The 20,222-nt window shown below is 41.5% G+C and overlaps 1 protein-coding gene across 1 annotated transcript in view; it reads right to left on the bottom strand.

Moving 5' to 3' along the window:
- LOC136835786 (F-BAR domain only protein 2) overlaps positions 1-20,222 on the bottom strand; it is a 261,890-nt gene that overhangs the window by 215,778 nt on the left and 25,890 nt on the right. Inside the window, exons 3-4 of the mRNA XM_067099642.1 lie at positions 19,505-19,721; positions 7,547-7,648 (exon numbers count right to left, since the gene is read on the bottom strand). Of these exons, the coding sequence (XP_066955743.1) occupies positions 7,547-7,648; positions 19,505-19,721 (319 nt within the window). The remainder of the gene's footprint in view (positions 1-7,546; positions 7,649-19,504; positions 19,722-20,222) is intronic.

Raw genomic sequence — 20,222 nt, 5'->3', positions numbered from 1 at the left:
GAGCACCACAGATTGTCCAAGACCTCGACATTCCTTAGTTCTCTGCAAATAAAATTTGAGAGCCCTGACAGGACACAGGACTCTCTGATTCTTGTCCAAGAATTTCCCATCATACCCTTTAATCTCAAAAGGTCCTGGGCCAAAGGGTTAGACGGGTTCTCGTTCTTAGTTAGAAACAAAGGGGCTTAGAGAACATACTGCATTATGGCCTCTAAAACCTATATGCTTACTGATGGTTTGAACTTCACTAACTCTCTTCCACGTCGCCAGAGCAGTTAGGAAAACATTTTTTCTAGTCACATCTTTCAAGGTTGCAGAATGTAGAGGCTCAACCGATTTGGACATAAGGAATTTTAGAACTATGTCCAAATTCCAGGAAGGCAGCCTTGGCTGAGCCACCTTAGTGGTTTAGAAAGACCTTAAAAGATCGTGGAAGAGTCCTTTGTTGTCGGTTAAGTCGAGACCTCTATGCCAAAGACCGCTTGACAGCATACTTCTATAACCTTGATGGTAGGTACTGCCAGCTTTGTTCCTTCCAAATAAAAAAGGAAGTCGGCTATCTGGGACACAGAGGTCGTGGTTGAGAAATCCCCTTGACTTACACCATCTCCTGAAGTTGGCCCACCGATTGGTACACCGCATTGGAGGAGGCTCTCCTGGCGCTGGCAATAGCTCCTTGCCACTGGTCTTGAAAAACCCTGCTCTGGCTAACTTTTCGATAGTCTGAATGCAGTCAGACTCAGAGCGGGAGGTTTTTGTGGTACTCTCTGAAGTGGGGCTGTCTGAGAAGATCAACTCTCATGGAAGCATCCTGGGAAGTCCACCAGAATGTCATGACCTCTGTGAACCACTCTGTCGACGCAAAAGGGGGCGTTAACATCATCCTTGACCCTTCTGAAGCCCGCAAACTTCCTGATGACTTCCTCCAAGATCTTGAAGGGGGAAAGGCATAATAAAGGTCCAGATCCTTCCAGTCCCAGAGGAGGGCATCTACTGCTACTGCTCCTGGGTCGAGCACGGGAGAGCAGTACAGAGGCAGCCTTTCGCCCTCGGGACGCCGCGAACAGGTCACCAAGGACGCCCCAAAGCCTCCACAGCCCCTGACATACCTCTTCGGCAGGGTCCACTTTCAGTGGAAGAAGTTGTCGCTGCCGACTGAGAAGATCTGGCGCGCACGTTCGACTCCTGCCACCTAATCTTGTGAGTAGCGTAATCTCTGCCGAGCATGGCCCACAGCAGGATCTCTCTTGCAAGCATGAACAGGGACCAGAGTGAGTACCTCCCCTGTTTTGGAGGCACGCCAGGGGGTGTGGTGTTGTCCGAGGGTTGATCTGTACCACTCGGCCTGAAACCTGATCCTCGAAGAATTGGAGGGCCAACTGAATCGCTCCCAATTCTTTTTAGATTGATGTGCCAGGACACCTGTTCCCTCTCCAGGTGCCTGACACTTCCTCCTCTCTAGTGTTGCTCCCATCCTGACGTGGACGTGGCCGGAAAACAACACTCAGGTTGGGGTTCTGAAGGTGGAGAGAAACCCTTCTGCCAACTCTCGGTGGGATCGAGTTTTTCACCACCTTAGGTGGTCCTTTGCAGAGAAAGAGATCTTCAGTCTCCTCTAGGTCCTCCTTGTCTTCCCAGTTCTCCGCAAGGAAAACTGGAGTGGTCTGAGATGCAGTCTCCCAGGAAACAAACTTCTCCAGCGATGAAATGTCCCCAGCAGACTCATCCATTCCTCACCGAGTATGTTTCTTTCCCCAGGAAGGCTGAAACTGTCTAAGCCAGTGCTGCTGTCGTTCCTGGGACGGAAAAGCTCAAAAGCCACTGAATCCATCCGAATCCCCAGATAAACGATGGACTGAGTAGGGATCAGATGACTTTTGAATTCACCAGAAGTCCCAGGACTTCGTCAACTCCAAAGTCGTGATGCAGGTCCTCCAGACACCTCTCCCCTCCCGACATGCTCGAATGAGCCAATCGGCCCAAATAAAGCGAGATCCTTATTCCCGCCAGGTGAAGCCATCACGTTTACGTTCTCATCAGCACCGTGAAGACCATCGGTGCTGTACTTAGCCCTGGCAAAGAGCTCTGAATTGGTAAACTGTCCCCCCAGGACAAACCTCAAGTACTTCCTGACTGATGATGAATGGGGACGGAAAGTAGGCGTCCCTGGAGGTCCAGCGAAACCATCCAATCGCCTGGTCTTAAAGCTCCTAATACCGACTGAGACGCCTCCATCCCTGAACTTTTCTTTCACCACAAAACAGTTCAGTCTGCTGGCGTCTAGACTGGTCTCCACCCTCCCGACTGCTTCGGTACCAGGAAGAGCTCGATTGTAGAATCCTGGGGAATCCAACTCCAGGACGCTCCATGGCTCTCTTCTCGAGCATCTGGTCGAGCAGATCAAAGGATCTGTTGCTTCTTCTGGTGGTAGGAGGGCTATTGATCCTGGGCGTGAGCACGGTGTGAAACCTCGAGGAACGGGATCTTGTAGCCTTCTCGATGACTTTGAGGACCAGGAGTCCGTCCTCTTTTGCTCTCCAGGCCTTCACAAACGAAAAAGAAGCCTGGCTCCTACTGGTGTCTGGAGGTCCGGTACATCATTTCTTGCCCCTAGGTTTAGAAGGGGCTCCGCCTCTGAAAGCCCTCTTCCTCTGAAGAAACGACCTTGAGGAGGAAGCTCTACCACGAAAGGGCTTTGCCTCTAGAAGCTTGTCCTGAGAGGGAGTGGACGGACATCTGGACGCCTGGAAGACTGGGCTAGAGGTCTTGAGTAGCCTTCTGCTAAGGCTGGCGGCGGGATCCTTGATCAAGGACTGGGGAAGAGATGGCTAGATAGAGGGCGAAAGCAATTCTGCCCTCTGCAAAGGGAGAAACTGACTTTGCCGTAGTTTTACTACAAGGCCCTCTTTCTTCAAGAGGCCCGCACAGAAATGAGCAGCCAGTTCATCCGCTGCCATCCCTGTCGGCCTTGTCCATGCACGCCAACACGCTGGACAGCTCCCCCAGACTGATCAGTCAGGACTTCAGTCTTCAAGTCCAAGGCCCCCAAGCACCAATCCAAAGTTAAAAATTCCATCGTGCGGAAAGCCCTTTGAGGTGATGGTCCGTTTCTGAAAGTGTCCAGCCACCAAGGAAGAAAGGAGGGACCTCCTGGAGCATCGACCAAACTAGCTAAGTCTCCTTGGGAAGGAGGAAGGAACTCTGGAACCGACTTCCTCCTGTCTCATACCACATTCCCGCCTTTCCGCTCCAACTTAGAGCGGGAGGCAGGGCAAAGGAAGTCAAACAGGTCTTCTCGGGCCCGTCCATCCAAGTGTTGATCTTCTTAAACGCTCTCTTGGTAGCAAGCGACGCGTCTTCATCTGAAGGGAATCTCAAGCATCTCTCTCACCTTCAAGAGGCTAACTGCGAAGAGAGGAGAGAGAGGCAGAAGGCTGAAACTTATCTGCAAACAAGTCCTCAGCAGGTTGGTCAAAACCTGGTAGTCCCAAGAAGACGACTTGGGAGGCTGCTCCTGCTCTGCAGACTCCGACTCACCTGGACACCCTCCTCGACGGGGCAACAGGAGAGACTTCGAACCTGGGAAGTCTAAGGCCTTGTGGTCCGATCCATAAATGGGACCTCTGCTTCAGCGAATCTATTGCAGAAAGCTCTGGCGTCCCGCAAATCTGAGAAAGGAGCGTCCTGTGAGCCGTCCTGCCGAGGAGTGCTGCCGGGCGTCTTACCGCGGCGCCCTGTTGGCGCCCTGACGAGCGTGCTGCGAGCCCAGTCGTCGGCCGTCGGCCGAGCGCCCTGCCGCGGCGCCCAGCCGAGCGTCCTGCCGAGCTGCGAGAGGGTCCCCGCGAGCATGGGAAGCGCCAGGTCCAGCAGCTTGAGGAACGCCGTCGATGCAGAGCCATGACGGCGACCAACGAACGATGAGGGCAGCCGATGGTGAACTTGCCGGCGTAGAAGACGAGCAACGAGCAGGAGGATGACTTCTTAGACCTCTTGACAGGCACCTCAAGTCCTGACCTGGCCGTCGATGCTGCTCAGACTCCTTCTCAGCAAGGAGCGCCAACTGCCGCGCTGCATATCAAGTGAAATTCGTTGAGAAGGAGAAGACTCCTCTCACGAAGGGGCTGCTCAGAAGACGAAGGCAGGGGACGCCCTCTTCTCCCCAGGGCGACGCCAGCTCTTTCCCTGGAGCGACTGGGGCGCTCAAGCGTTCTCCTCGAAGATGTCTGGTCCTCTTCTGCGGTGGAACTTCGCCGAACCATTCAGGTGAGGAAGCAAACGCACTCTCGAGAAAGAGGACGTGGGCGTCCTCTCTCCGAAGCCTCTCTCTCCAAGCGAGTCCCTCCGAGTCGACCCCTGGCGCGGGAGGGCGCCTCGGTGACCGAGAAGCAATCCTTGATGCGGCGCCAGCACCGATCCTGGCAGCCTGGGAATCGTCAACAGGTCCTGCCGAAGGGACGCCAGATCGGTGGGGGTACCTGTAACCCTCTTGTGGCTTTGACTTGCCCACTCCCTGAGTCCTGGGAGTCCGACAGAGGTCCAGGCCTAGAGGCATTATAGGGGCGATCTGGCTCTCCACAACACTAGGGGATCACTGCACTTCACTACACTTTCGATGGCAAGCACTTTCGACTCCAAGGAACGGATGGAGTTCAAAATCTCCGTCAGGGCATTACCTTCCGCAGACACAACCTCAGGGCCCGAAGGCAACACTACAGGGATAGGTGAAACAGTCTACAGAAGGGTTAACAGGTGACAAAATATTACCCTGACTCCTACCAGCCGACACACTTCTGGAGGAAGACCTCCTGATCCTGTCACGCTCTAACTTTCGCATTATATGAATCATAAATCTTCCAATCGGCATCAGGCAAAGTCTCACACTCCTTACAGCGATCATCAATCAAACAAGCCATGCCCTCTACACCTCATGCATACTGTGTGAGGGATCTATCGGCTTTAGGTAGCCTCACCTTACACTCTTTCACACCACATACCCTGAAACTAGCAGAACTAGATCCAGACATCGTAAATCCAAAGAAAAGTCAAAGCCAAAATCAAAACGGTTCACAATAAGCGCATGCCTATCCACAAATCCAAAAGTCAAAAACCAAAAGACAATCAGAATACTCAAGTGGCAAAAGTTTTCAAAATCCAACGACAAGGTATTGACAACGGTGTTGACAGTACCGGCAACAGAGAAAAATCTGAATCGAAAATGGAATGGTTCCTGATACCGCCTCCCAGCGGCGGAAAGGATACTAACCACCTGGCCCCACTGCGCGTGTGTCGTAAGTTTTTTGAAATTCTGTCGGTCTTCGGAGAATACAGCTATATATATATCAGACAGGTAAGTCTCATGAACAAAACTAAAAATAAATTGCAACATACTGAATCCCAGTAGTGTTACTGGAGGTCCTACATTGCTGTTAGTATTATTGAAGTGTAAACAATGATTAATACTTCAGTGCCAATGACAACTTCCGTGTGAAATACTGTGTAGGCTTGATTAAAGGGGTAAGAAACCCCATCTCAAAGGAAATCAATAGGTCTCTTTTGGGAGAGAGGGAATATTTCTAAAAGGTTTTCTGTGTCCTGGTCATTACTGTGGAGAGAAAATCAGCAAATCAAACTATGTTGCAAAGTGATTGATTCCTACTGACACAGCATCAGGGGAAGGTGAAGCCTATGCAATTGTAGTGAACCAAGGTGTATAGATAATAGGTAAACTCCCACTCTAGACACTCCTCCACTAGCTCTAGTAATAGACCAGACCAACATACCAAGATCAAATCTTCTCTATATATGACTATACCATTATGCAACAACCAAGTGTAAAACACTTTGAAATATTCCTTTTAACTCAATGTAAAGTCACTTTTCATGCAAGAATACTGGCTATTTAGTCCTTTTGAAGTCAAAATGAAGAGCTACAGTTAGCCAAAAACAATATCTGTACAGTACTGAGAGTGAGGAAGCGAATTTATATTTGTTCTTAAACTTAAATTCTGTCCTGTTTTTAAATCAATTTTTGTTGGTTTCTCTTTCAATTTATTAAGCAAAGTAATATTATTATCCTGAAAATGAAAATACTAAATTGTTTCTCCTGATGTGTGGTATGAATGTGATTAATCTTAAAATGGCTGTATTAGTACTGAACATGTAAAAAAAATTCTTTACAGTATTACACATTCCTCAAAACAAAAAAATTAACAACTAATCATTTTCCTTGTTTTAGGTACAGTATTGTAAGTTGTGCAGCAATGATTTACAGTATTGTGAACTGTACACTGTATACAGGAGGATGTGCATAGGTTATACACATGTATGCAAATACTTCTTCTTCTTCTTTTAACGTGCTTTTTTCCCATTTTTGTATGGGGTAAGCACGATGCCTGTACAGAATATATTACAGTTTTTTACAAGGGATTTTAATCCATATAATTCTTGACTTAGCAGGGGAGGGGGGGGGGGGAAGTCTTGAAACCTGACCCCAACACAAGCTGAGACCCAACTGTAAACATGATCATAACAAAATACTCTGTAACATAAGGAATGGTGTGATAACAAATAGTTAATGAAAACTTCTACTACTGGGTGTTTAAAATATACTTCAAGGTCATGACACATACAAACATGCATAGAACTTCTTGGTAAAGTGTTTGGAATTCATCTCTGCCAAGAATTTACTGTGTGTTCACAAAGTATTAAAATTACAACTGAGAAGTAGTAGTTAACTAATGACATAATACAGTAGAGAAGTCTGAATCAGCATAAGCTGGTAAACATAGCATTAACAAATGGTAATAAAAATAACAGATGCTCTGTGTAGCAGCATCGTCCAAGTTCAAAATGTGAGGACTAATGCCAAAGAATACCAGAAAAATACTCGCTCCCGTTCATTAACACCCGAGTCAAGAAAAGAAAAAGAAATAGACTGGAGCTTTGTGGTAGGAGAGAAAATGGAGTATACTGTTTAAAAACTTGACCAATCTGATTCATATCCTGCACAACTTATACACCTGCTCAACCACACTCCACCACCAAAGTGCAGCAACTCACTTGGAAGCCCATCAACACTTGTTGTCTTTAATTTTCAAACTCTTAACTGACCTCCTTATGCCATCAACTGTCACTTTTCAAACTTATGCAAACACCATCTAGTGCTGTGTCTTATCTTGTCTATCCTCCACATTCAATAAACTTTTAAAATATACACACCACCAACCCGAGGTTGCATTCATTTGAGAAAGCATCTTTCCATCTATATCTTTTATTCATTATTCATTTACTTCCTAAACCAAATCTATTTGCAGTTCCTAGTCATATTCACCCCTCTCTTTTCATTACTTGCCTTCTTTGTCTCTCTGACTTTTTCCTTAACTAATTTTTCCTTCATCTTACATACCTTTACAGTTTTTATTTTTATTAACATAAAAGTCGAACTGAAGAATATATAAGGCCTACAATTCTTTCCTATATTAAAATACTTGTAAACTGTAGTCAATACCTTTCCCACCAGAAATTTTAATAGTTATACTTTACTTACCTGACACCTTTGGCTGTAGGTTTCCCGTGCTTTTTGTGCCAAACCACCTGTAGTCTGAATAGTCTTGACAATTTCTTCTGTTTGGCTTTCTTCATCCTTCACCTTGAAAACATGAAAATTATTATTTAAAAACCACCAAGGATTACTGAGTTTCATTTTACTATTTTTCTGTGTATTACAAATTGTAACATGAACACTGCCATGTATAATTTTCACACATTCTAGGGATGTACAGTACTTTCACTTTATATTGTGACAATCAAATCAACATACAGTAATACCAAATGCAGTACTTTTGCTTCCATTATTCTATTCTCTACCTATAATTAGCCTACATTCATGGTCATCAAACTATTCAGACTTCAATTACTACAAAATTACAAAAGGCAGCAGCAACTGTCATCACTGTACAGTGGACCCCTGCTTATTTGCAGCTCAGCAATCAAGGATTTAGTTATTTGCGGATTTTTCTGTGGAACGCATTTTTCAATATATCATGGAAAATTTGGTAATTTGCAGATTTTTTGTTAGAAAATATTCATTGATTACTATACTTTCATGATATTTTTGTGACTAAATACATTTTCTATCATAAAAAATTTATTTAGCCACAAAAATACCATGAAAATAGGCATTTATAAGCATTTTTTTAGGGTCTTTCGTGTTCCAGCTATTAAAATACACAGTTATCAACATTTTTAGAGGGGTCCTAATACATTGCATAATTTCAGTATTTGTGGGTGATTGTGGTACCTAACCCCGCAAATACGGGTTCAAAAGAAATCTGAAGTGCTTAACCAAATAATAGATGGAAGACCAGAAACAGGAGCTGGTCTCTTCATGGTTGACTTTCAGGACTATTTAAAAAATTCACCCTTTTCCTGACTGCACACATCTTCCATAATTGCCTTAAAAGTATTGAAAATGCACTCATGCAGGAGATCAAAAATAGCCACTGACTTTTAAGAAGGCGAAACCCTAGGAGATAGATACGAACATAATTGCTTCCTCTTCTGAAGCACAGTACAGGTTGACCATCACTGATCTGGCATCATTGGGACCTGCAGAGAGCTGGATTAATGACTTTTCTGGATTACAGACTGGTTAATAGCCCTTCGTTGGGTGAGTCGGTAGAGCTTCGGACTGTCACTTGATGGGGCGGAGTTCAATTCCCCGGCTGGCTGATGAAGAGTTAGAGGAATTTATTTCTGGTGATAGAAATTAATTTCTCACTATAAAGTGGTTCGGATTCCACAATAAGCTGTAGGTCCCGTTGCTGAGTAACCAATTGGTTCTTAGCCAAGTAAAATAAGTCTAAAAATAAGTCTAATCCTTCGGGCCAGCCCTAGGAGAGCTGTTGATCTCCTCAGTGGTCTGGTAAAACTAAGGTATACTTAATTTAGAATACACTTAACCCAAAAGTTAACCACCTCATCCCACCTTTAAAATACCGTGTAAATCAGTAAAAGTTGTTTAATAAGGAAGAAAGAAGTATTTAATGACAATCAAGTGAAATTTGAATGAAGCACAGGCAAAATAAATGGTACAGGTAATTCTATTGACTTACAAAAGACAGTTCATCACTGCCCCTCCGAGGTGAAGAGCTGGAATTTGCAACTAAGCACATTTGCATGTTAGGTGAAGGGCTGTCCAGATTCCCATTTTCTTCATCTTGGATTTTTTTTATGTATATTATGCTATTTTCATTTATATTTTTAATGTATTTTCCCATTTTTGTATTTTTACAACCCAAAAGATAACTGCAATAGGGTATGTAGGGTACGTATGAATGCTACAGCTTGTTTTGGTTTGTGTTGTCACACCTATGATTCTTTTCATTTATATTTTACATCATTCTCATCTATACTTTTACTATACAGTATTGTATTTTATCATTTTTTATTCTTACAATCCATAAGATGAACGCAATCATGTGCGTAGGTATGTGTGAATGCACAAGCTCATTTGCTGGCACTGGAGAACTTGCTTTAGCTTGTTTTGGTTCATGTTGTTACGCTTATTATTTTTCTAATTTATATTTTATGCTATTCTCACTTGTATTTTTACTGTATTTTCTCATTTTTATTTTTACAACCGTAAAGATAAATGCAATCATGTGCCTAGCATATGTAAGAATGCACAAACTCATTTGCTGGCAACGGAGAACTTGCTACAGCTTGTTTTGGTTTGTGTTGTTGCGCTTATGATTTTTTCACTTATATTTTACACTTCTTATTTGTATTCTTACTTTTTTTTCACAACCCAAAAGATAAATGCACTTATGATAATTTTATTTATATTGTATACTATCTCATTTATATTTTCACTGTATTTTCTCAATTTTTATTTTTTTCAACTCAAAACAGAAATGCAAGCATGTTACCTAGCATACGTACGACAGCACAAACTCATTCGCTGGCACCGGAGAACTTGCCACAGCTTGGTTTGGTTCGTGTTGTCATGCTCAAGATTTTTTAAATTTGTATTTTATGCAACTCTTATTCATGTTTTTACTGTATTTTCTTATTTCTTATTTTTAAAACCCAAAAGGTAAATGCAATCATGTGCACAGGCTACGTAATAATGTACGAACTAAGTCTCTGGTGTTGGAGAACTTGCTACAGCTTGTTTTGGTTTGTGCTGTTATATTTATGATTTTTTATTTATATTTTACGCTATACTTATATTTTTACTGTATTTTCTCCCTTTCTACTTTTACAACCCAAAAGATTAACTCAATCCTGTAAATGGGGTCATACTTACACACAAACTCATTCATTGGCATTGGAGAGCTTCCAACTGCTTTTGTTTCTTGTAATGTTTTATGATTTTATTTATATTTTATGCTATTCTCATTTACAATTTTACTGCATTTGCTCATTCATTACGACCCAAAACATAAATGCAATCGTGTTTCATAGGAAACATACGTATGCACACTAGTAGCACCAACAAACAGTAGCGTCAGGTTGGTGCAGTGACCCGGAAAATTTTATGCTAGCCGAAATTAGTCCCAGATTAGTGATGGTCGATCCGTGTTAGTAAATAAGTAAGATACTCTCCAGATACATCACTAATCACTTTGTTGAGGCAATTCAAGAACTCTACAGTCTTCAAAAATGCAGAATCCCTCCAGCAATATAAAATCTTCAAGCTGAACTAAGGAATGAACATTATGCTGTTCGAGTTCAGCTTATGATAAGGCCTCAGTGACTCAGAAAAGTGGCATCACTAGATTTTCTGTCTCACTGTTAGACCACAGAACCTTGCCCATCACCAACACACTTCTTTTCAGTGGGTCTACACAAGAAAAGAAGTCCTGTCGAACCAAAGAAGGCTTGAGAACCAGCATAGAACCAGTATCGTATAAGGGTGCTCTAGGTAACCTCATGAAGGGAGAAAGACAACTAGAAGCCTTTTTAAAGAGCCTTTGCACTAGAACACAAGAAACCTCTTTAATGCTCACCTTAGACAAAGTGCCAAAAGACAGCAAAGACCAAGCCTCTACCATCTCAAAATCCTCAACCAAATGTAGGAAGAGATAAGCACACCTGTCCATGAGTCACCTTAAAACCGAAGAGTTGAAAAAGGAGCTAAGCTGTCGGAAGCCAACTCCTTAAGCAAAGCAAAAAAGAGGCAGAGGAGGCAGCATTGAGGATATAGTTGCTGCATAACTTCTGAGGTACCAAGAGGCAGCTGAGAGAGCAATAGCGTGACAACAATGGACAGAGTAATGACGGCTGGGAAGGCAACTGGGAGGGAAGGGGAGAAGTGAATCAATTAGGCCCAACACAACAGACTCACCAGCCACCACCTTGCAAAACGTCATCCTGCCTGATGATGACAGTTAACGTTTAGAAAAACTTTCAATATAGCATTTAGCTTAGTTTCTAAGGAAATGCCCTCTGAGAAGGCAGCAGTCACCACAAAAGACATATTCAGGGCAGTGGATGAGGACAGGCTACTAATATCAACAAACAGATGAAACATGGAAGATGAAAATCATGAGCAGAAAGAGGAAATGAGCCAGAAGGAAACAGTAGAAAAGAACAAACAGACTGAGACTGCAGGACCAGAAAAAGAAGGAATAGGCATTATAACATTAACTTTAATAACAGATATCATCATAAATGAACATTAACCTTGTAGCTATGGTAATTCCTAAACTACTAAATTCTAACTCTACACCTACATCACTACCATTAGATCCTGACAAATTTAATGGTGATAACTGGTGCGTCAACTTATGTCTACCGAACTGGTCATTTGGTGATCGAGGAATATGACCAGTTGTCTGTAACAAAGGTGGAAAAGGTGTCGGAGTACAAAACAACCATGCCCAAAGACACAACTCGGTTCTCTGGCAGTGTAGGTTACCTACTGGCACAGGGCAGTCCTGAGCAAGGGCTACTGACAGGCAAGGCCACTGACACCTTTCCTCTCAAGGGAGAATGCACAAGAGTACAGTAAACCCCCTGTATTCATGGGGGATGCGTACCAAACCCCCCGCGAATAGCTAAAACCCGCAAATACTTAGAACCCTTCTCAAAACACTTAGAACAGCCTATTTTGATAGTTCAGACACAAAAAACTCTAAAAATCCTCATACAGGTATTATCCTATCCTACTTACAATGGGGTTAGGTTCCAAAAAATCCATCGTTTGTTGGAAAAAACATATCTTGAATATAGCCTAGCCTACACTAGGGTATTCAGTACCATGTATACATATATGGTAGCGTAGCCTACACTATAAAGTATACTCTATACATACATGGTATGGTAATTATTAATATCAGCTAATTCTGGATTTTAAGTATACCTTAGTTTTACCAGACCACTGAGCTGATTAACAGCTCTCCTAGCGCTGGCCTGAAGGATTAGACTTATTTTACGTGGTTAAGAACCAACTGGTGGTTCATGCAGAGTGACTTATGATAATTCAATACAAAGAGAAATTGAATAACAAACAAGAATTAGCTTAGCCTACACTATGGTATACTGTATAGTACACATATACGGTAGCCTAGCTCACATTATACTGTATATTCACATATCATATTATACAAACATCTGAAATAGTCCATTCAGCACTTATTTCTAGGTAATTCCGTTGCTAGATACCAGAGAAAGCTAAATGAAATGCTGGAGTTACTACCCCCAGAGCGAGCTCCACTAGATGGAGTCGTGTATGGAAAAGGGTGAACTACAAAAACACGGAACCTTATCCTATAGAGATTCAATGTCAAAAGTCCCAACGAGAGAGGTGCCGATGCAAAGCCATGCACTACTCGCGGACTGTATACAAGGCAACACTAGGCCGCATTCCATGTTAGCACCACCTCACTAGAATGAAGTTTATCAAGGGGGAGAGAATGAAAACAGGGGTGGGTCACCGGGTGAGACGGGCCCTCTCCAGAAATAGATTTTTCCTTTGTCAAAATCCTTTTCTGGATCAGGGTCCCGTGTCACCCGGTGAAATAACAGAGAAATAAACGTCATTCTTATGTTATTAAAGACTTAAATAGAAACGTTGAAAAACTAGGAGAATTCTACCTGAACATTAGCCAAAAGGTCTCTAAGTTCATGTAATGAAAATAATGTAAGTGGGCACTGTCATTGGGTCTGCTATTAGGCAGGAAGTATTTTCTTAATACAAGCCTATTCAGGTGCTATTCTAAGCTCATGATCTTAGACGGTGACCACTTACAGGGTAGAATTCTCCTAGTTTTCAACGTTTCTATTTAAGTCTTTAATAGCATAAGAACTGGGCCCAGAGTATAGTTATCAGGGCCCGGGGTGGAGCTGGACTGTTGTTCCCCCCCTCCAATCAGGTTCAATCAGCCTCCGGCCAGAGTTCTGGGGGTCTTTGTGAATGGCCTGTCAGGCTTTTTCAGTCTGCCAAGGAAGTTCCCTTCCACTGGAAAATTTTTCCGGGCGTGTCCCGTTTGTTTTCCTTATTCATGCGGCAAGTCTCGGTTGCTTACAGTCTTGTGGGTTCGGATCCTACTGCGCCGTGGAGCAGTAACCACCTCTATAGACCTTTCCGATGCTTCCTTTCACATCTTGGTTGCAGAAAGGTCCTATCCTTCTTGGGATTCAGACTGGGAGCAGGGCGCACCCCTTCAGGTTCATGCCCTCCTCAATGCGGCTCCAGAGTCTTTGCCAGTTTGAACAATACCGTAGTTCAACAGCTCCCGGTATTAGGAGGCTATGCTAGCTGCATATCTAGTTGCCTGGCTCATTTGGGCACCCAGCGTCAGGAATTGCCTGAGGGAGCGGTCATTATAATCGGTTTCTAGAGTCTTTGGGCTTCTAAGTAACCAGGAAGGAATCCCACCTGATTCAGGAGGGTAGCCTTCTGTAGTTATGAATCCAGTGGAAGTAGCATAATGAGGCCATGATAAGCAAATGGGCTCGAGGGGGGAGCTCGTAGCCTAAACGCTCAACAACACTTCTCGTAATGAAGCCACGATAAAAAGCGAATGGGCCCGAGGGGGTAGCTCGTAGCCTAAACGCTAAACATCTCTCGTAATGAAGCCATGATAAAAGGCGAATGGGCACGAGTGGGTAGCTCGTAGCCTAAACGCTAAACATCACTCCCGTAATAAAAATCACTCTCATAATGAAGCCATGATAAAAAGCGAATGGGCCTGAGGGGGTAGCTCGTAGCCTAAACGCTAAACAGCACTTCTCGTAGAAAATGGGTACAGAACAAACATAAAATTAATCAAACCCACTAAAGTTAGGGATCAGTAATGGTAAAATATCCCAAATAAAAGGGATACAAATAAAAAACACAAAACAAACATGCCGACCCAAGACCAAGAGAGGTCAAGAGACGGCGTGAGAGGAGATCGAGACAGGCATTATAAATCCTTTAATTATTAAACTAAAAGGAAAATAAGAAGCCTCAATCGCCTAAAAACAACAAAACACTGGTACTCAAGTAATTGAAGAAGAACCTGCAGGGATGCCATAAAAAAATCCAAAATAGAGCACAAAATAAGGATCACAACGAAATTACGTGTGAACGAAAACGTGCTAAAATGGAATCGGCTAGTGTTGCCTTGTATACAGTCCATGGTAGTGCATGGGCTTGTATCGGCACCTCTCGTTGGGACTTTGACATTGGGAATCTCTATAGGATAAGGTGCCGTGTTTTTGTAGTTCACCTTTCCATACACGACTCCATCTAGTGGAGCTCGCTCTGGGGTAGTAACCCAGCATTTCATTTAGCTTTCTCTGGTATCTAGCAACGTGGAATTACCTAGAAATAAGTGCTGAATGGACTATTTCACTGGGTGACACGGGACCCCGATCCAGAAATACAAACATCAACATAACAAATATGCATCATTTCCATGGATCTTTTAAAATGTTATGCCTTAACCCTTAAACGCTGAGCCTCTATTTACAAAAGTGTCTGTCGATGTTATGCTCGTTGGAGTTAGCGAGAAGTGGAAAAAAGTTTTTTCAAAAAATTACAGCACATTGAGTTTTTAAGATTAAGATTTCATTTTGGCTCCTTTTTGTCATTGCCTGAAGTTTAGTATGCAACCATCAGAAATGAAAATATCATTATCATATATAAATATTGAAATATATGACAGCACAAAAAAAAATTTCATATATAATTGTATACAAATCGCTGTGAGCAAAACGGTTAGAGCTAACAAGTTTTTTCCTTTGTATTGTACACTAAATTGCAATGATTTTGGTATATAACAAATTGTAAAAGGATCAAAGCAACACAAAGAAAATATTATCACAAAATGATACATGAATTAACGCTTGGCAGAGCGTAAAAAAAATTTTTTTTCAAAATTCACCATAAATCGAAATATTGTGCTAGAGACTTCCCGTTTGTTGCAAAATGAAGGTAATTGATTGAATATTACTAAACTGTAAGTATTTTAGCTTACAATTGCAGTTTTCGACCATTTCGGTCAAGTTAAAGTTGACCGAAGGTAGAATTTTTTTCTATTTATTGTGATTTATATGAAAATATTTCAAAACTGATAAAAGCTACAACCATGAGTTATTTTTAGTTGTATTCTACATGAAATTGCGCACATTTCCATATATAAAACTTTATGTAACGACTAATATAAAACGGTGCAAACATTACGACAAAGTGACGAAAGAATTTCTGAGATGTTCGGCTGAGTTACCCGAAATGGACGGAAGAGAAAAGTTTTTCAAAAATTCACCATAAATCGAAATATTGTGCTAGAGATTTCCAATTTGTTGCAAAATGAAGGTACATGATTGAATATTACTAGAGTGTAAGAGTTTTAGCTACAATTGCGTTTTCGACCATTTCAGTCGAGTCAAAGTTGACCAAGGTTGAAATTTTGGCACTTATCGTTATTTATATGAAAATATTTCCAAATTGATAAAGCTACAAACCATGGGTTGTTTTTTTGTTGTATTTTACATGAAATTGCACATTTTCATATATAAAACTTTATGTAAGCTAATATAAAATGGTGCAAAATTACGACAAAATAACGAAAGAATTTCTGAAATTTTTCGCCGAGTTACTGTGCGGACGAAGGAAAAAGTTTTCAAAAATTCACCATAAATCGAAATATTGTGCTAGAGACTTCCAATTTGTTGCAAAATGAAGGTAAATGATTGAATATTACTAGAATGTAAGAGTTTTAGCTTACAATTGCGTTTTTCAACCATTTCGGTCGAGTCAAAGTTGACCAAAGGTTGAAATTTTTTGTAGTCGATGTACGGTACGTCCACTCGTCACCCGACAGACAATTTTAGTTGACTTACGATATGTCCAGTCAGCGTTTAAGGGTTAATTCACTGTATCCAATAATATTGTAATTATTCTTATATTACTTTTGTAATATGAATTGCGATCATAGCGATCAGTGTTTTGGTTTGGAAATCGATTACAGGTAAGTTTACTTTTGCCGTATTTAACTCTGTTCATAGCGCATTTCTTACTTCTAGTTACTGTAAATGAATCTCTAGATACTTTATTTATAAGGGGCAAGGTTATTTTTCGTTATACAAAGTGTTTTTAAGACAAAATATAACTTAAATATGTCTTCTTGTGAAATTAATTTAGCTATTTTTTTCATAAATTGATGACGTAGGCCGTTTGGGGGCGTTTGTTTTGTGTAAAATAAATAAAGATTCCGTTCACTTCACTTGATTTCATCATAATACGAGCTTTACGTATTTATCGTTTATTGGTGTAAAAATAGCAGTAGGCAGTCCCCAGTTATCGGCGGGGGTTCTGTTCTTAGGGTGTGATGATAACCGAAAATCGCTGCTATTTTCGGTACCTTTTCGGCGAGTTTCGGAGCTTATCGGTACTGAAGAGCGCCAATTTTCGGTTATCAGTGCCCACGTTAGGTATGCATCGGCGCCAATACCCAATTATCGAAGACAATAGGCAGAAACTGGTGTTTTTCGGCGCAAAAATTGCCAATTTTCGTTGCTAAACAAGCACCATAAAAACGGATGAGCTCGGTTAATGACAATCCGGCGTTACGGTTCTTGTCTAGCAACGAAAATCGGCAATTTTCGGCGTCAAAAATCACAGATTTCTGCTTATCGGTGCCGATACATACCTAACAGAGGCGCTGAGAACCAAAAATCGGTGCCGATAAGCCGAAAAATCGCCAAAAACGGAACCCCGCTGATAACCGAGGACTGCCTGTAATGTGTTCTTTCATGCCTAGTAGTTTGGATTAAAATACTTTCTCTCCAATTTTAATTACGGTCAAGTTTCATCCATGTTACCGATGCACGATAATTTATAGTCATTAGCAGCTTGAACATTGTTTTCTCAGCTTCAACTACAACTTCCAGCTTAAATTTACCAGTATATTTCCTTGCCAATCTTTCACCCATACCGAATAAGGGTATAATGTAAAAATATGTCAGTCCTATTCTACTTAACGTCATTTGTACTATAACTACAGTAATTGTTTATTACCATACAATGGTTGAAATACAAGCAAAACGGCTGTTGTTATCCGATTCGGTGATAAGTGAAACAACAGTTTCTCGTTTGGTTGTTTATGGCTGTACTGTACACATTTACGCAAGAGCATAACGTTAATAATAATACTTTTATCATTCTCTTACTTTTTTAACTAGATGGGATAAAGAGACAGAGGAAAAGAAGTTGGTTTATTGTAATTTGGTCTCTCTCGCTGCCTGATTGTACGCTGCTACCTGCGCCTGCGCAAAACTTAAAAGTATTTTTTATAATATTGTCGTATCGATATTAACTGCTTACCCCATTGCAAAATCAAAGTCATAAGGCGAATTATCGTAACTCGAGCACTACCTGAGTATTTTAATAGTTTTATCACAAAAAGTGCATTTAGCCATGAAAATTAGATGAAAATAGTCATTAGTGAATATTTCTCAGTGAAAAATACTGTGAATGGGCGAATTTTCAGCGAATAATTTTATATACGTTCCATAGCGAAATCAGCAAATAGGTGAATCCGCGAATCGTGAGACCACAAATACAGGGGGTTTACTGTACACACCATGGGAAAACCAGCTATTTCTTTATCCCACACAAATTCAGTTAAACCCTTAATTGATTCTAAAATCAAAACCCAACTATCCTGTTCTAACTTATCCAATCACTTTTCCTGAACTGAAGGGGAAGCAGAAGAGAGTTACAACAAGGGTAACAGGAAATGGAACTGATGGAGAAGGGAGAGGAAAGGAAGGAGGTGGGTTGGGAGAGAGAAAGAACGAATAAGTGAGGAAGCCAGAAGGGAAGTAACTAGATCCAATAACTTTTCCTGAACTGAAGGGGGAGCAGAAGAGTTACGGTAAGGGTAACAAGAAATGGAATTGATGGAGTAGGGAGAGGGAGGGAGGGAGTTGTGTTGGAAGAGAAAGAAGGAATAAGTGAGGAAGCCAGAAGGGGAGTAACTAGTTAAGGTCAAGCTTTAATCGGTTGCCTTCTCAACCTATCTGCTTCCTTTTCCTCCATAACTAAGGAATCTCTTCATCATTATGTCAGACTATTCCCTACTCTCATACCAGAGGTCATCTTCACACTCGTGACCCCTACAACTAACACAGAGTGCCTACCTATTTCTACCGAACACATCCTGTTTTCACATAAGACACTACAGAACCTAAATTCTTGTGTTTACTGCTTCCAGTTAAGGACATTTCTATCTATCAAAGTAAAAATTCACATTACCATGTAACCGTACAACAGCCAAAATCCTGAGTGCCTAGCAGCACCAATCACTACAATGGCATGAATTCTGATGAGAGACAGGCAAACTAGACAGTCTATCTGGGAAAGCCAAGCATTCCTCTTAATTGAATGCAGGCTGCACCTGACTGGTGTGATGATGTAAGCTATCTTTAACAATAGGGAGGATTAATCACAAAAAATAATGCTTACTGTTAGAAATGAAACAAAAGCTGACCATCTTGCAAGAAGAATAACAATTATTCATTACCATAATATACCAATTATCCATTACCATTATATACTGAAATACATAACTGAATAGGTCAAATACAAATGACAAAAATCTCAGTTCTAGTTCCCTGACATACAGAAATCCCATACAATAAAACAAAAAGATTTAATAATAAAGCTTCAAAATCAAATTCTAGTCCCCCAGTTACATGACCACTTGGCAGAAAGAGACATCTTTACTCAACAACAGCTGAAGACAGTGCGGATCTTGCTATCAAGCTTCAGTGACTGAAACCAGATGTTACTGGAGACATATTTAAAGACAAGAGGTTGTATACTTCTTCAGAGCAATCAGCATTTTGTAAAAACCTTTCGTTCATATTAATTGCCTCCTCCCAGCCCTACTGATCTCTAAACCTCACATTCAGACTACATGAAGAGTGAGGCTGGTGACTGACAGGTACCCGAGTCTCAAGGTAACTTTCAAGAGTGTAAAGCTTCACTTTTTAATTGTACACTTACCCCTTTATGTTTTTTATGAAGATCATCACTATACTTGACTACTTCCTTAACTAAGTCCTGGACGCGTTGGACGGTGTGACTGTGAATGTTGCTTAATTTCTCAGATGACTGGCGTAGCACCACAAATATAGGAGCACAAGTTCCTTTTTCAGTATTTGTACTAGCCTTGTTGGCTAGTTTAACAAGAGACTTGGAGTAAGTTTCATCAATAGACCATCTGAAATGAAAAAGACAAAATAAAAAAATAAGTTACAGCAGCTTTTCATAAAAAAAAAAAAAGACACCTGAGTGACAACAATTAACCTCCAATAGTAAGTCCCTGGATATGGAAGCATGGGAACATTAAAATTTGGATCACATCAGAGGGCACAGATGAAAAAGATATTAATTGAGATAACAAATTACTTCATGATGACAAAGGTATAGTTATGTTGTTCTTCAAGCACTTTCAACCCCTTGCGTCCAGGCATGATCATGTGTGGCATAATAATAGCTCTTGATGTTCGATCTGGTCTGGATTAGGTGAGAATTTATATTTTGCACCATAAGTCTGAACGAATCATGCAGGAAATGGTCAGTCACTTGAATGGGCCATAAATGACTTATGGCAACATTAACACGTCAGTCCAGGCTATGAGGGAATTAGTGACTTGAGATGTCATAGGGGAATGTACTACATCTCCCAATCCCAGGATATCTTGTATGTATTTGCCCATAA

This window comes from Macrobrachium rosenbergii, chromosome 55 (genome assembly GCF_040412425.1).
Source record: "Macrobrachium rosenbergii isolate ZJJX-2024 chromosome 55, ASM4041242v1, whole genome shotgun sequence".
Lineage (NCBI taxonomy): Eukaryota > Metazoa > Arthropoda > Malacostraca > Decapoda > Palaemonidae > Macrobrachium > Macrobrachium rosenbergii.
The sequence above is the reverse complement of the archived record's forward strand: the minus strand, read 5'-3'. Positions and strand labels throughout refer to the sequence as shown.